This window comes from Erigeron canadensis, chromosome 8 (assembly GCF_010389155.1).
Source record: "Erigeron canadensis isolate Cc75 chromosome 8, C_canadensis_v1, whole genome shotgun sequence".
Lineage (NCBI taxonomy): Eukaryota > Viridiplantae > Streptophyta > Magnoliopsida > Asterales > Asteraceae > Erigeron > Erigeron canadensis.
In genome coordinates, this window is record NC_057768.1 from 46,468,546 (window position 1) to 46,486,760 (window position 18,215).

At 33.7% G+C, this 18,215-nt stretch overlaps 1 protein-coding gene and 1 long non-coding RNA gene across 6 annotated transcripts; both read left to right on the forward strand.

Annotated features, from left to right (window-relative positions):
* The first annotated feature begins 4,012 nt into the window (after positions 1-4,012).
* LOC122609943 (protein NLP7-like) lies at positions 4,013-10,198 on the forward strand. Of its 5 annotated transcripts, none has more exons than XM_043782905.1 (5): positions 4,013-4,348; positions 5,262-5,734; positions 5,865-5,912; positions 5,982-6,951; positions 9,403-10,198. In XM_043782905.1, exons 1-5 carry the CDS (start codon positions 4,156-4,158, stop codon positions 10,002-10,004), a joined length of 2,286 nt encoding a protein of 761 aa, XP_043638840.1. In that variant the 5' UTR covers positions 4,013-4,155; the 3' UTR covers positions 10,005-10,198. The 5 variants fall into 5 exon arrangements, with proteins under 5 accessions (XP_043638840.1, XP_043638835.1, XP_043638837.1 ...); XM_043782900.1 differs by having other exon boundaries at positions 4,014-4,348; positions 5,982-6,987; XM_043782902.1 differs by having other exon boundaries at positions 4,014-4,348; positions 5,988-6,987.
* Positions 10,199-14,938: 4,740 nt separating this feature from the next.
* LOC122579064 lies at positions 14,939-17,792 on the forward strand. The gene is made up of 3 exons (XR_006320587.1): positions 14,939-15,462; positions 16,953-17,073; positions 17,215-17,792. It is a non-coding gene; the product is annotated as an uncharacterized LOC122579064 (long non-coding RNA).
* The last annotated feature ends 423 nt before the right edge of the window (positions 17,793-18,215 follow it).

The following is an 18,215-nucleotide window of genomic DNA, read 5'->3' on the forward strand; positions in this document are numbered from 1 at the left end:
AGACAGCCCTCCCTATAATTTATGAGCCCGTCATCATCGTGAGTTGATCGGAAAGGCTGACCTATGACGGTAAGATAGTCATAGCGGGCTGTTGTAAGGTCCCAGTATTGAAGTAGTGAGCCTGAACTTCCTTGGAAGTCGTAATTCTCGACAACACTTGTTATCTTGGACTGCATTTTTGAGAAGTGAAGGATTATTGTGAAGTGAGATTGGAAAGTTTAAATCTGATCCTTTCAGATGGATCGGGTCTTATAAAGCTCAGTTTAGAACCAGAAATTTATTTGGGGGTTCAAATAACAGGGTTGATTTTAAGAAAACCTTACTTGAGGGTCCAGTTAAAAGGGCATCAGAAAAGTTCAACTAGATATTTAATAAAACCTTTTTTGAGGTTCAATTAACAGGGTAATTATGTAATTCAAATAGATTTATAAACACCATCAAAATAATTTTATGATAACAAATTATTCACATATTATGCGGGGTTAATAAGCTAATTATATTTATTTGAAATATAAGGTATACTATTCTGAAGGTATGAGTATGGTCAAACTAATTTATAATTCTTAAACATCAATGTAATAAAACTTTTATTAATAAGTCCGGGTTGAACCCGGGTAATTTGTATACCACCGTTTGTTAGTCTTATGTCACCTAATGTATTTTAAGGTGTTATAATGTACTATGATGTGAAACATGTTTGATGATATACAACTCAAAAATGGTGGTGTACAAATCATCACTCATACTTAAAGCCACATAAGCAATGACACGTCAATTAAAAAGTTATGAGTATGATCATCTAGAATGGTAACCGCGTCATCATGGTCAATGAACCTTTTTTGAGGTTCAATTAACAGGGTAATTATATAATTCAAATAGATTTATAAACACCAATCTACTATATAAATAAAAGAAGATTTGCTTACATCATTATTTATAAAAAGAAACTTAGTTAGCATTTTTAAAAAGTTTCTTATAACTTTTTTCTTTTTCACTTAAATGATTTATGACATCATTTATTAGTTTAATTTTTGATTTTTATTTCTTCACTAATATACAAGAAATTGGATATAACTAATTAGTATATGCATTATTCACAAATGTTAATTATAGTATGTTTTCATCATGGAAAATGATAAATCCTTCTAACCAATCATCTTAAAAATCCTCCTAATATATCCACTTGTTAACACATGAAATCCACTAATTTTCTTTCCTAATCTCACCCCCTGATTTTTCACATGTCACAATCCTATTAATTAGGAGGATTTTTAGGCTAACAATTTAGGAGGATTAATTATTACCCTTTCATCATACATAATTTTCTTGTTAGATGTTCAAAATAAATAAATAAATTCATATTTACTAATTCAACATAATTAAAATTTGTTAAAAAATTTAAGAAATGGCCAAGCAATTTCACTTTTTAAAATATTTTAATGTTAATACTTATAAGATGTATATTATTTATTATGTGCATATTTAGAGTGATAAATTGATGAAAATTCTTTTCTCATTAAGAATATAAAAAGTTTATACATTTTAATTTCAATCTATGTTGTTATGCGTTTGTAAAATATGACATTTTAGTATTATAAACAAAGTTGTACAACTTTTTAAGTGTATGAGAACATATTCATGTATTAAGTGTGAAAAAAGTGATAAATTATCTTACATTTTTTTAAAAGTTTGAACAAATATTATTTTTGTTGTAGTGCTTCAATGTTTATTTTTTTATTTTAAATTAAAATTTGTGTATGATTGTAATTTCTTAGGTTAAGTTTCACCTTTTATTATGTCTTATCAGATTATTATATATATTAAACGATCTTACATCAAAATAGCAGGTAAGCGGGCAACAAGCTGCACCGTCATCTCTTTCTGAATTGCAAAACCTAATCTACTAAAAACAAACTCATGCCCCTGTGGAGTCGAGATGTTGTTATGCATAACTTGTTGAACTCTGGATTAGAAACAAATTGCTTCTGGTGCAAGAGAGCCAAAGGTATCAAAAGCCAGATGGGCAAAAACATGTTGATTCTCTTCACAAGCTTTGGCATGCTTTTCCACTTTCTTCGCTTCAGTCCTTCTCGATGCTAGTTCAACTACAAAACCATTTTCTCTCAAACCAGCTAGAGGGGATACCCCGCCAGGTCAACGCATGCATGTTTCCCCCTACCCAACCAAAGACGAGCAGATCTGCTGGTCGCAGAGTAGACCTCCCATCCGCGGGGTCCGTAAGGAAGTTCACAGGGGCCTCTTTTTTGGACGTGATCCCGGTGCGCCTTAAAATGTCCCATAGAACGTCTCGCACCCAATCGTGTTGGTATTTAAACCCGGGTATCTCCTTGCAATGAACAGCATATTTCCCATACTTATCCAGATAGGCCATGCGGCAGACAGGACATGTTTCGTCTCTAGGGTACATGGGAATCATCAAACGGTATTTGAGGATGGCCCTCTACTCTACTGCGGACATGCATTTGCCCAAACCGTCGATTGGGATAACTGTCAGAAAATCCTGGGCATGAGGACCTTGCAAGAATCCAAGAATCGCCTTCTGGTAGGGTGACAGACCAAAATATCTCCCAGACCCTTTGCAATTTTGCTAAAAAGGGCATTCGCCAAAGTTTTATGAGGCTTTAGGGGGAAAAATGTCTTATCTAAACTATCTTATAAATCATTTATTTCCTCCAATTTCTCATAAAAAAAACTTGATAAAATGAAACTATCCATCTCTTTTATTCATTCAATTAAGTGTCTATATCTAATATACCTATTATACCCTTAATAAAAATTACTTACAACATACATTCTTCAACTATGAAAATAACTATGTTCCCTCTTTTACATTAATTACTTTTAGATTAATAACCACACGGCCACTACCACGACTGGTACCACTGTCACCGTCACCGCTATCACCAACTGCCGCCGCCACACCTCCGCATCGTGCAGGCATTTGTCTAGTTCTAACTAATTGTATTCTCTTAAAAAGTATCAACGAAAGATATTTTTGTTGTATACTTCGTAAATGATTGTTATACTTTTGAACCAGTGTGCTTTTTTGACACCAACCATTGTCTATCTCACAAATAATAGCTATAGACAACTCTCATGGTACATGTTGGAGACATGACTTTCAAGATCCCCTGTTTTTAAAAATTCCTCTAATAGGTTCATGTATTTTACGGATGCAACTATGCTCAATTGATTCTCATAGTTCAAATTGCAAGAAATTTTGATGCATCGCACTTACAGAAATGATAGATATGGTCATAAGAATGTTGCATCACACATACGGTATCTCCAATGGTTAAGCATGTATAACTTTCTTAAAGTTTTTAATCTAATGGTAAATATTGAAAAACCAAGATAATCATAAAATTACAATTAAGTATATAGACTGAAGAGAGTTTTTATTTTAATAGATAGATTAAAGAACTTAAACTTATTCAATAGAAAAATCATCTTTCTTAATGGTAAAAGTTTTTAAAAGACTTTTAGTATTAATATTTTTTTTTAAGAATAACTTCCCATTGAAAAATGCTCTTGCGATAGGAGGTGAATCATATACGAGTATACGAATGAAGCAAATAATAAAAAAAGTAAGTTTCTTTGTTATTATTAAGAAATATTCTTATTAGCGAATTTGACTTTATCCCTTAGGATATGAGAAATTTATACTACGTAGTCATGGACCCACACAATTGACCTTTTGGGCTCTAATAGTAAACTAAAGTCTATGGACCGGTCGTTTCATTAAACCTTCCACGGAAAACCTCCCGACTTAGTATCTGGGATTATTACTTATGTAAAGCTGAATCTGTTAGCAAATATAAAAAACTAGGTATAAACCCGAGGGGCCAAAATTATTATGCCACAAACGATACAGATGACTGAAAATAACAGAAGTATATAGTTTAGTAATGATAGCGAACCACGAAAAATCAAATCAAATCAAACCAAACCAAACCAAACTTGCGTAAAGAATACACAACACGTCAAGATTGAGTAAAGTTTCCCTTTAAAATAGAAAAAGGACTAGTTCACGACCACCTAATCCATCGAAAATTAGGTCAATACAGTTTTGTATGAACCCTGCAAACAACTCCTCCCCTTACACAATAATATAATAATAATAAGAGCACACAAATGAGTGGCGGCGATCTGATAGCAGCAACAAGCAAAAGCAAATTAGGGGATGCCTTAAAATCGAAATATAAATGTTACGGTGAACCTGATTTTACAACAAGAACCAACTATTTGACTTCCCTTCAGGTATTTGGGAACCCAGATCTTGAAGAACAACAAAAAGAAGATGACGACGATGAACCTCAATCCACCAGTACGTTCTGTCCGCCTATTGTTTTTATTATTTTATTATATATATTACTTACTTTATATGGTTTGAAACGTCAACTTCCGGTCGGACCTTGACCACTCTTTTCAATTCAATTCAACTGTTTAAAATAAAAATATAAATTGACCCAATGATTATTTTATAAAGTGATCGATTGCTTTCATCTACTATCAAATTGACCAGAACCTAATCTTCAATATTTTTGATTTATATTTATTTGCAATCGATACAATAATAGCTTGAAATTTATCCAACTCTAATCACTTGTATAATTTGTATCTATCTATGTATTTACATTTCATGATATTGCTATTGTATGTATCCAGATCCATGTGGCCTATAAATAAGCTATATAAATCCTCACATATATACAATAAATAACAATTCAAATTTTGATAGATCCTATTGTTTTGATGATAGGAAAAAATAAAAAATAAAGCCGGGGAGAGTTGAGCCTTTGGCTCTACTGTTCTCGGCTTAATTTGTATTCCCATGGCCACTTTTGAACTCTAACTTGGGTATTCCTTACCAAGGGAGATTTTGAACTCGGATCTCTTCTTAGATCTCCGGGCCGTCTTACCACTAAGCCACCTTGGTGGTGGTCTATACTTTTTTAGACTTGGTCTTAGACTATAGTTAAATATATTTTGAAGCACTTATCCCTAAATAAAATGTAACGCAAGTTTGAATATAATTGCTCTAAACGTTAACTAGTGATTAAAGCTCAGTAAATTGGCTTGTATTTAAAAAGATTTAACTTTTATTAAACGCTAATTATCAAGCTCGGTAAAAACACTGTTACATTGTTGAACAGTTCATTCGTTTGTTGTATTATAATCCAAAAGGGGTTGTTCTATCTGGCACTATTTGTCTTTACTGTGATTTGCATTTTCTATAGGTTTCCGCCGGCAGATTATTAAGAAGAAAATCACAAATGCACTTATGCTAATGAGTTTTCGTGAGCCACATGTGCTTGTTCAGTTTTGGTCGCCTATTCATGTCGGTAAGCGGTGCTTGCTGACAACTTTGGATCAACCTTTTGGTCTTGGTATTGTTGATGAAGGGCTTTACCAGTATAGGTCGAAGTCCGAGCAGCGTGTGTTGGTTGTGGACGAGGAACACAGGGATGAACTAGCTCCCCCTGGTCGTGTTTATTGCCAAAAGTTGCCAGAATGGAGTTTGGACGTACATAGTTTGTCTACCAGACAATGTGTACAAGATTATGCTGCTTGCTCCAATATCCATGGATATATTAGTTTACCTGTATTTGAACCTGCCAGTGGTTCCTGTGTAGGTGTACTCGAACTTATAACATCATCAAGCTACGTTGATTATGCTTATGAGGTTAGAGAAGTTTCGAGAGCATTAAAGGTTGCTGTACTCTTGCCACCATATCATCATTTTTGTTCATTTCATATGCACATGCATGCATATTGGCTCTCAGTGGTTTTGGTGTGGATGTGCGAGTCTAACAATATTTAATTCACTTGTAAAATGGCAGGAAGAGAATCTGAAGTCCCCAAACGTGTTTGAGGATACTAGATTATATGTAAGTTCATGCAGGCCAATTTATATACTTATATGTGTATTTTATGTGGCTTTATCTTTGAAGTTTTAGACACAGGTTGCAGATGAAAGAAGACAATATGAACTGTATGAAATTTTTATGGCTTTGAAGATGGTTTGTGAGGATCAGAAGTTACCTCTAGCTCAGACATGGGCTTTGGCTGGATACAGCAGTATTGTGGCCACTTCTGGAAATCTAGAGAAGGTCTGTAGTAGTTTCAATAAAAGATGCATAGGGAAAGCCTGCATGTCAACATCTGGTCTACCATTCTATGTTCGGGACTTGAGCATGTGGGGATTCCATGAAGCCTGCAAAGAGAGACACTTGGACAAAAGGCAAGGAGTTGTTGGGAGGTCATTGTCATCTCATGGTTTATGTTTCTGTGGAGATGTAACGAATCTCAGTGAAGACGAATATCCTCTGGGTCCGTATGCGCGTGTGAATGCGGTAGCTAGTAGTTTAGCTGTCTATATGAAAAGTCTTGAAACGGATGTTGAATATGTTATCGAGTTATTTTTGCCACCGCATAGCGAAAACGAGGCAGATTTAGAAAGTGTGGTAAAAAGATTGCTGAAAACAGTGAGGCAGCAGATTAAGAATGCCTCTAGGGTGCAATTAGGTAGTATGTCATCCCCACAAGTCATTGGGGGAATTCCTCTTCATTGGAACCCCGAATCTTTATCGGCTACCGAAAAAGGTAAGTCACCAACAAAGTCGGATGATGAACAGCCGTTGGTGGAGAATGAACATAATGATGTTGATGTTCCGATTTCAAAGAATCAGAGTGAAGTTGCTTATGTAGAGCATGTGGAAGAGGATAATCTAAAATTTAAGCCGTCTCATTCTGCTGCTGCAGTAACAAACAAGAGTGTTGTTCCTTGTTTGGAGGTAGGGACTGAAATTCTTGATGATAATGCATGGAAAGCAAGTAAAAAGTTTGATAATAATGCTGATAAACCAAGGAAAAAAAGGAAGAGATCAGAGAAGACAATTAGTCGCGAGGAAATCAGCAAACATTACGGTAAGACAATGGAGGACGCTGCAGTTAGCCTTCGTGGTGAGTTTTTAGTTTGTTGGCGATGTCAAGATGTGGCAATTTTAACCCCCTTTACCTTTGATGGGTTTATTCTGTTTCATCTCTGACTGGTCAAGCTGAAAATTTTAATTAAAAAGGAAACACGTCAAATGAATTGATCAAGTCAACTTTTTTAATGTCATTTGAATGCACTAACATTTTAAATTACTTTGTTGAAGAAAGTTAAATCTATTATCATTGATAATATGTATAAGTTATTTTTTCTACTCAAATTTAACAAATTTGTTAGTTTCAAAAGTCAAAAGATCAAATATATTTCTCTGTTGGCCCACCTGCACTAAAAGTCGAAAATACGTGTTGTGAATTTGTGATCCATTCTAATGTTACCTAACCTGCCTGACCAATCATTTTGCTACCTCCACACTCGAACGATGTGGCGCATCTGGCTTACAAGTAGGGTGGGCATTGGACTCACCCTCAACCTGGCCCAATAATGTAGAACTGACTTTTTGTTATATATAGCCCAACTTTTATCATATTATGGCCCCTCATAGTTTAAAAAACTTTGGCCCATAGGGTTTTATCGCTGGCATCTCCCTTCTCTCTTAACTGGCCTTGTTTTTAATTAAGAACTTAATCAATTAGTCAAATTTTATATTTCCTTTTTTTATATAATAAACAAAAATAACCATAAGTTACCTTTATATTCCTTTATATTTTAGAACTCTTATATTTTGTTGAAAGTATGAGAATTGTATAATTTTAACTTGATATTACAACACTGTTATGCGAAATTTGTCGTGACTATATTTTGATAATCTAATACGAGAATTATATAGTTTTAACTTGATACTCTTTATTAATAGAATTCATTTAGGCCAGACGTAGTGACTTTGTAAAGAGGTGAGTCACCATATATATGTAATAAAAAGAAATTGAAAGTCATCTTTTGTAGTGATTTACACTTCATTCTTGAGTTTTTATGGGACGAGATGGGTACCCGCGCAATGCGGCGGGCCGGCGGCGATGGCGGCAACGGGTGATGCTAGTGGCGGTGGTGGTAATGATGTGTTTATTAATCTAAAAGTAATTGACGTAAATGGTAGTGTAGTTATTTTATGGTTAAGAGATGTATCTTCTATAAATAACTTTATTAAAAATATTATAGAGATATTAGGTGGAAATATTTAAATTAATTAATAAAGGAGATAGATAGTTTGGATAAATATGGGTGTAAAATATTTTAGGGATATATTGGGTAGATTTAGTGAGTGAGTTAGGAATATGTTGGAAATTAAGGGTATTTTGGGTATTTTAAAGGTAGAGAGTTGAAAAAAGGGGATGATAGTTTGTTTATTAATATGGTATAGATAAGAAAGGAAAGGCAAAGAAAACTTCATTTTTTTCATTCTTGAGTTTTTCTCTTCAAAGAAAAGAATGGGAAAGAAAGGGAAACTCAAGGGCTTTTTATCCAAAAACTTTCGAGCCATATTTGGCCTGAATTGGATGGAAAGTCTTTTACTCATATATAATTACCAGTTTATCATTATCTAGGGCTTTTTATCCAAATACATAAACATAATAAAATCAAATATCATACTATCTAGTTTAAATAAAAAGAAAAACCTTGAGAAGTTATTCAGATATGAAAATTTGGTTTTGAAGGTATGCTTTCTTTTTGAGTAGTTCATAGGCGGGACGAGGTGGGAGGGGTGGTTGCAAGTGGTGGAAGGCGGTTTCAGGTGGTGGTTGCATTGAAGGGGTGGTTGCGTGGTGGACATGGTGGGTTTCATTCGTCTCTTATGAAGTTCTGCTTGTTTAGATTGTTTTTCCTTTAGTTTCCTTTCAAACTCGAGAATGTCTTTTTTTTTTAATGTAATCTTCTATCCTTTCCTCCCCTATCCAATCTTCTCCATTCTTTTCTTTTTATAAAAACTCGAGAATGCAGTGTTAGGGCGGCAACACAACCCACATGGCGACTTGAGTCATTGCCACATGTAAACTTGTGACTGGAAAAGAAACCCACATGGTGTTTTTCTTCACATTAATATATTATGAAAAGGTAATTTAGGCTTGGTTGTGAATGTGTTTAAAAGGTTGAGTTAGGTTGGATTATTTAGGTGGAAGAGAGAATTTATTTTTTTTATAAAAGATTGGGTTAATGTAGGTTGTGAATGTGGATGGCCTTATTGTTGTAAAAAAATGGTAAAGAAGGTCACTCTGTCCCGGAACCACATTGGATCCTCATCATGACCTCCCGTTAAGGTTTTTGTTGCTGTATAAACGCTATTTAAAAGTTATTTGTGCTGTTCTTTTGTAGTCGGTTTGTAAGGTTATTTTTTTGGTCCCACTGTTAAAAAATTGCTGGATCGGCCACTATATATGTGTTTTCTTTCTAAGATTATCATCTTTACTTTGTAAATTGTATATATGTAGTTAGCAGATCCACTTTAAAGCGCATTTGCAGGAGTCATGGTATACCAAGGTGGCCATATAAGAACGGCCCTGATAAGAATGATATTCTTCCAAAGCAGGACCAAACAGTTGTAGCCATCCATGCATCCGAAGAAGCACAAATCCCGCTAATTGGTGCTTTTGGTGAACCATTAGATAGAACGGATATAACTATTGAACATGGTAAGCATAGTTCCACACTTGTACCCCATCAACAGGAACAAACAGGTCTGCTTGATCATGCTGCATTGCCTGACACAACCATCAGAGAGAAATATATCGATAATATAGCAGTCAATGCAACGGAAAATGTGATGATTAAGGCAACATACAGAGAGAATACTTTGAAGTTTTCATTCAACCTTTCTGATGGATTGGTAAAGTTGGAGGAGTTGGTTGCAACAAGGTTTCAGCTAATAGTTGGAAGCTTTAGCCTCAAATATGTAGACGAAGATGGTGACATGATATTGATTGCTTGTGATAATGACTTAATGGCTTCACTGAGTGCTTTTAAACAACCAAACATACAAACTCTGATCAGACTATTGGTTTGGCCGGTCGTCAATCAGAACCCTGAAGCCTAGTCCTCATTTTATGAAACTTACAAGGTATTATTTTGTCATTTTCATAACATGAGTTCGTACATGTTTAGTTGACTCTAGCATAGCAATAGTGTCATAGTAAAACTTGAAAAGGTGCCGGTTCTATTTTGTAAAAAGATCATGATCCGTATTGAAGTTAATTAGGCAGCTAGCTAGATAATGCAATGATTTTGGATTGTTTGTGTGTGGCCCAAATGCCCAATAGATCTTTGATCTTAATAGTCCTGTTTTATAAGCATAATAAAGGGTTCATAAATAAAATGACCCAAATATTTCCCCTTGTCTTGTTCTGGTAACTTCTGCCTAGCGGAAGCCGGAAGGAACCTTTTTAATTCCAACAATGCATGCCAAAATCAGAAGATTGTCTGAGCAATTCTCTTGCATGAAGATTAACTTCGTTTCCACTACATGAAGATATAACTTACGATTTCATTTCATAGATAAAACTTAAAATTGAGTACCAACCAATCATGTTGTTATAGAGAGGAATGCTGTTATAGGCTAAAAGTTAGTTTTTCTTTCAAAAACTTTATAAATACACCAACTGACCAACATGTCCCCAATCATGGTGTTTGTGGTCTTTGAGATCAAATTTATGTGTATCATTCGTCAACTTATTAACCATGCACCAGCATTGGAGGCACAAAAACAAGTAGAGCGTTCAGGTCAAAGACCACAAATCCAAGCATTATTATTATAATGTTGCCAACGAGATGGATCGGCGGTTTACCTTTTCCAAAAGTCCAAGTGTTAATCCTCTAATCACTTTAGGATTAACATCGGGATCATTGATAGCTGTGAAATCGATGTACGAGGTACTATTATGAAAAACTCCAAGTTGAGAAATCTTCTTCATACGTTTCTAGAATGTCCTTAGTAGATCATGAGAAGTGGACCATACAAACAGGAAACAAAAGATACAATGTTGTTGTCCATATTTTCTTTGGCGCAGAACCAAATAAATGAACGGTATGTTTGTTTGAATTGATAAAATGACTGAATTGATAAATAATGTCCGTATAGCATGGATTAAATCAAGACATTTATTTTTGTTTATTAAGTAAAAAAAGCAAACACCTTTGATGTCTAAATGAAATAAGCATTTTTGATTAAGTCACGACATTTTCATAAAGTCCTTAAACAAACATACTAATTAATAGGTGAAACAAGGGTCTCCGTAAACAATGTTGAATGTTCCTTAAAAACACGTCAATAAGTGTCGGGATAAAAGCGACCTGACTACATCAAACCAGTTTCGAGTTAAAAAAAATCTTCTGAAATTTTGTCAACACAACCCACTTATTTTCGTTTGTCACATAATGTGTTATAGAATACCACAAATCGAGTGATATTAGAGGAAATGGGTGGGCTAGATACCATTTACCTTCTTCAAGGATCCACACATGTAAATTTTCATCTCCCGATAGCCAGTGGCAGCAAGTGCCTTGTTCGGAATCCACGAAAGGCACCTCATATGAGATTGCTCCGAATTTACATCAAATGTGATTATGAAACTACCTCCAACAACTGACTCCCTAACAGTGAAATGCATAATACCACCACACAAAGTACCAGATGACCAAACGAGTGGTTAGGTAATCCGATAGTAGTATAAGAGGTAAGTTTCTCTAGGATTCTTCACTCCTAGAGTACACATTGACACCAAGTACATACACCAACCTTACGCCTTACGTACAAGCCTTTAAAATCATCATGAGTATCGGTCTACAGACCAACACCATCAAAAATATCTTCATATTTACCATTAGAATAGGGGTAGCAACCATCGGAAAGCGGTAGTGACTGGGTACCAAAGAAACAACTCAAATGTATATATGCTTCAGGTAAACACACACTAATCCATTCAAATGCATGTGAAAGAATAGAGACGTCATTGAATATGTTATTAATTATGTGACCGATGATTGAAAGAAATGGTCATGATGGTGGTTGGCTCATAATCATGGGTTTCAAAGTTTATTGGATGGATAGAGGAGGTTTGATCTTTAATTAGAAGAACTTTCTGATTAGATGAAACTAATGAGCAAGAATAATAGTGTTCCCTTACAAATATAAAGACGTCTCCTTAAAGTAAGGCATACCATGCCTTACATACACTCTTGGAATGATTAACAACCTTTGGTGGCACCGTTGTCGATATCTCGAACACGATCATTTCAAAAGAAAGTTCAGCCATAGTGTGTTTTTATGTGTTAAATAGGGTGTAAAGAGGCTATGGTGTGTTGTTATGTGAAATGTTTAAAATTTGTATGTATGTATTTATAAGGGAATGGAAAGTAATTGAAAAAGAAGATAAAATAAAATAAAACGGCTAGGTTTCCAAATTCTCACGTTCTAAAGAGGACGGTTCTGAGAATGTGAAGCGGGAATGCGACAATGTCAATAACGTTTTAAGAAAGGCTCCCAGAACGCACGAAAATGTGGTCGAACATTTGGTGGTGATGTTAAGAATTTCAGAACGCAAAAATTGGCTCCAGAATTTGCTTCTTGACATAGGCTTCATTGCCTATAATTCTATAAATATCAAAGTCAGAATTGAAGAAGAGCAACGACATTCCTAGGAAACTTCTCTCATGACATTCGTTACCTACAAGGGTGTTCAACTCGGTCTTTGTTTTGTTTCTAAATATCTCTTAGACTAATATGTAGTTAACGATTATTAAAGGAGATTTTATTTTTATTCAACAAGTTGGATTACAAGTTATTAGGATCTTTTATCACTCATCTAGTTTGTAGTTTATTTCTATTTTTTTAGTGACAAATCTATTTTACTCGTAAAGGACAACTGGACAAGTTAGTAGTGTCAACTTGCCAAATATAGACAAGTTTTGACCAGCTTTGAAGCCAATGAGGAGTTGTCACGTGTCCATCTGTTTTTTTTTTAAATAGTAGTGTGTACGTGTCAAAATATGCCAAATTGTTTTTACACTTTTAGAGCATGAATGAATATCTTTCAAAATACTTAGATTTTTAGTCCTTGAAACTAGGGATGTGTAAAGGGCCTGATCCGTAACAACCCGCGACCCATAAGTGCATGAAAATCGGAACTGTGACCGGGCCTGTTAAGGTTCGGTTCGGGTTTGGGCGGGGCGCAAGTTTCCTTAACCTTTTTTCGGTTTTTGCCTTCACCTGACCCAGCTCGACTCGCCCAACCCGTAACCCAAAAATGCACCAAAAGCTTTACCCGTAATCTGACCCCTTAGCCCTTCGGGTGGGTCGGTCTGGGTCGGGTACGGGTCAACAGTTTTTTTCTCATCCCTACTTGAAACGACTAATAATCCAAAATAATTACACTTAGTCCCTGAAATGGTCAGATCAAAAAAAAAAAAACACTTTTAGTCCCTAAACAACTAAAACTTGATTTCACTCTATAAATACAATGCATTTCATCATAAATTTCACTACAATTTCACAAACATCTTCAGTTTTTATTCGGTTCAACATTTTACTTCTTTTTTCACTTTCAAATGACTTCTTCGCTAAACAAAGTTCATTACCGCTACCGCCATACGCCACCACCACCCATCACTACTACCAACGTCGTCGCCATTACACCATTGTGTCGCATAGATACTATCCTAGTCTATATAAAACTAACAATTCAAATACAATATCAAGTATTTAAATGAGTTCTTTTGGTTGACCGATACTTCATATTATTTCATTCATATAATGTTGGTTATTGTAAAATAAATATTTATTAAAGTAAAATTTATAATATATAAATTATTATACTAAAAAATTCACAGAAAATCAATATATACTAATGCACAAGGAATATACTTAAATAAAATATTATACTATTTGTTTTATTATAATATTTGTATGCATCATTTTGGACCTAGAGCAATTGTTTTAGTAGCCTTAAACATAAGACCTGTCTAGCTAGTATATGACCTGTCTAACATATAAGACCATCAAAGGTATATATATAAACTATCAATGACTCAATGAGTATGTACTAATTAATATAATGGATTTTGTGTTGGTAGCCAAGGTAATGAATAACATGTAATAAAATATAATACTTAAAATTAACCACTTACTAAAAACTATATTTAAAGTCACTATCATTTTAAAGCTACTAAAACGTCTTATCTATTACCCAAAAGCTTTTTTTTAAAAATATAATACTTAATTCCCTAAAGTCACTGCTGCTTGATTAGTATGTACTCAATTCTTTAATTTCGCAGTTTCAGATGTAATAAAATATAATACTTAAAAATAACCAATTGTTTCAGATATATACAATATTTTAAAACGTCTTATCTATTACCCAAAAGCTTTTTTTTTTTGAACATTATTACCCAAAAGCTTTAAAATAGCAAACGTAATTTTTAATTAATACTTATATAGAACATCATTAATTTACAATATAAACGTTATAAGTTTAAATGTTTTGGGCATTGTATTACGTCTATTAATACTTCATTAAAACTGGGTATCATTCAATCTTAATTTAAATTATTACTACAGTAGTAATTGGACACGTGGCCCCTTAAAGTCCATGCGTTGATTTAAAAATTGTGATTGGTTGATTATGTAGTTGGTGGTCTTTTTTGTTTCCGACCCCTCAAATAAGGATGGATTTTTTATTGACCCGGTTTATAAATAGTTTTGAACTCAGGTCACTCAGTTTTGATCTTTCAAATATATCTGAAACTATCATTTTAAAGTCACTGCTGCTTGATTAATATGGCCTATCATTCTATAATGATTCGGGGAACCAACCAAACAACAAGTGGTGTCATCAGAGAGTATGATGAGGATGCACCAGGCAACTACTTCCAAGCAGGTTCTAGCTCAAAATTATAATTATATATTTTTAATTATTAATTGATGCTTATATAGTCCTTTAGCCTAGGTTTATTATTTGTATATTGATTGAAGTGTGAAATAAAAATTTTGTATTACTGCTACCCTCACTCTCTCTCTCTCAAAAAAAAGTCAACTTCAGTTTCTAGCTTCATTTCCTTCGGCTTTTGCAATCATTGCCGGATCCGGTGGTGGAGCGGCTTCTGCTATTCGATCTAGGCTGAGATGATAGACGGGATAAGAGAAGATTGAAAAGTATTGATGGATTAGAAATCTGATATATATATATAAAAAAAAAGTGATATTAAAACTTCTTCTCTTTCCCTAGTTAATTCTTATGATTATCAATACAATCTAGAGAGTTTCAGTTGTTTTTTGAGCTTGATTTGGTTGAGAAAAAGTTAGATATGTGATGATTATTCAATTAGGATCATATCGATCTGCTTTTTGCCTAACAAGTTTAACCAGTCAACCAAATCATGTAATTTTGTTCACTGGAGAATAGTTTTCCTTAATACCTATACCATTTTGCAATTTTAATATTGTAGCTGCTACTGAAGCTAATGGCGATGAACTTGGTGAACTTCTCAAGCTACTTGATGAGGTATGTCTTATTTCACAACCATGTGTTATATATATATATGAATTATATGCACCGGCCGGATCGATAGATCAAGTGTATCACACTTTGTCCCTCACATTTGTTACACAAAAAGCCATATATATATATATGCTAGAAGTAGTTTCAGGCCGGATATGCATATATATTTTTAGTTATGCTCATACATGTAGGTGTTCTATATATTAGATTTGTGTAAATAATTAAGTTCTTAATTTTATGTTCTTTGAGTTAGAAGATAAATATATATACCGATGACAGGATGATCAATTAAGACATACATATAGATTGAGTAGTAATTTCTGAAATTGACTAGGTTATCTGCAGAAAGTTTCTAAATATAGAAACGTAGATTCACTAGATCCAGTGCATGTATATCTGTATTAATTCGGAGAATATTTTGCTACTAAAAGACTTTTATTAGTTGCAAAAGTTAGGGTGACATCAAGTGGTTTTAAATATAGATCTCCAAGCTGAAAGTACTTTTACTGATGAGATTGTAATCTTACAATTGGATTTCCAATCGAAGCAAAGTTTGTAGCTAGATTTACATTTTGGAATATTGATTATGAATCCATATGCATCTTTGTTAAACTTTGTGGTTGTAACATTTTTTTTTTCTAGCTACGTAGGTACATATATAGATTGCTGCTAGTATTTAATAAAATATACTAGTATTATGTTATCTTAAATTAAAAACACAGATAAACTTGATAAAAATTTTACAAGAATTTTGATGGAATTGATACTATAAGGAGGCATATATGTTAATTAACGTACTCTTATATTAATAAAAAAGAATTGTTTCTAGAACTTTTTTCTTTATGTGGCATGTTAACATTTTTTGTTAAGCTATTTTCTAAAAATTTATGATGTCATAATTATTTTTTTTATTTTCTACAAATTCTTTTTCTTAAGTTTTTTAATTTTAATTTTATATCTACCATTGATTTATGTTAGTTACTTTTTATTTTTTCATCACCCTAATCAGTTTATATATTAATTTTTATCTTTATAAGTATATTGTTATCTTTATATCAAACAATATACTCGTAATATAGACAACAAATTACATACAACAACAACAACGATACCCAATCCGACAAAAGCCGAGTTTAGGGGAGGTAGAATGTAGACAAGCTTACCCCTACATAAAGGTACAGAGGTTGCTTCCAAAAGGATTTCTGGCCAAAAAGAGGCAAAAGATAGGGTTCAACCGGACAATAGGGTTCAACCGGACAAATAGGGTTCAAAGAAGCAAATAGGGTTCAACCGGACATACATAAAACTCTCCTAAATTACATACATAAGTCTATATATTTGTTCGTTTTAACTTTTTAATTAAGCGGTCCGGGTTAAACCCGGGTTTATTAGCTAGTGATATATTAAATGAACCTATTTCAATTTTGAGCCAGTTTCATCATCATATATTACCATAATAAATTAGAGTAAAATTCAACTTGCTTTACTTTCAGATCAACGCCGATGGGTCACAAAAGAAGAGGCGCAACACTAAGTCAAAGCGCATAACACTTCCTGATCTTGAACCTTTTTTTTGGAAATTTCCTCTTTATCATGTTTGTAAAAAGTTTGGAGGTAAACTTCTATATTTACTAGCTAGGCTCTATCCGATCATTTAAAGACGTCATACGTATAGCAAGAATTATATATATTACAGTATTATTGTATTATTGTCATTATTATTATTTTCTTACACTCAATTCTTTAATTTCGCAGTTGGTGAAACCACCTTTAGGACTATTTGTAGGAAGCTTGGCATCCCTAAGTGGCCATATGACCAGAAAAGAAAAACTAACACCAAACGCAAACAAAGAAACGCTAACACCACACGCGATCAAGGAAACGTCATGAACACCGTACGCTATCAAGGAAACATTAAGACTGTCAGGGTTCAAGGAAACGGCAACGTTGCCGTTAACACTACCGTATGCGATCATGGAAACGGTAACATCATAAGCGATGAGCCACCTATAGCGGAAATCTTTTACTTGGATGACAATCCCTGTCCGGATATGAGGACGATCATGCATGCAGGAGATTATTAGAGCTAATTTGATCCGAAATTAAATTAGTTAAATACGAGTGTGTTATTAAATTTTGTGTCCTTTTATGTAGTGATACTCTATCTATATTGGTTTTGGCGCATGTACCTAGCTAGTAATAATTTGTGACATAAAGTACCGGCCGCTGGTGGTACGTGGTGTGAGATTATATATTCGATCTGGAATTATCTGTTGGAATTGATTATATTATATATATATGACTGGCCGGCCATTTAATTGTGGTTGGATATATATATAATGTACACAATATTACATGAATTATGCATGAAGAGAATTTTAAGTTGTTTTTGGTGGATGTGAAATAATTTAGATTACTTTTGTATATGTAGATGCAATTTAATCGTCTATATAGAGATCGAGTTCACGGGTGAAGATAGAATTTAAAGCATTGCCTAGGAGAAAAATATTTTTTTAATATAGCGAGTTCCTGATATAAAAAGTACAATTTTTTTTTATCCATGTTAACAATTACCCTGTAGTTAATATTTTTTCTCATTGATATTCAGTTAATTATAGAAATATACTATCGAATATTTCTACTTGACATAATAAATTAAATACTTTTACAAATTTTATTAACTTCATTAAATCTCAAAAAAAAGAAAAAAAGGTTTGTAAAGTGGTAAAATACTCCGGTTGTGAATTAACTTGGTC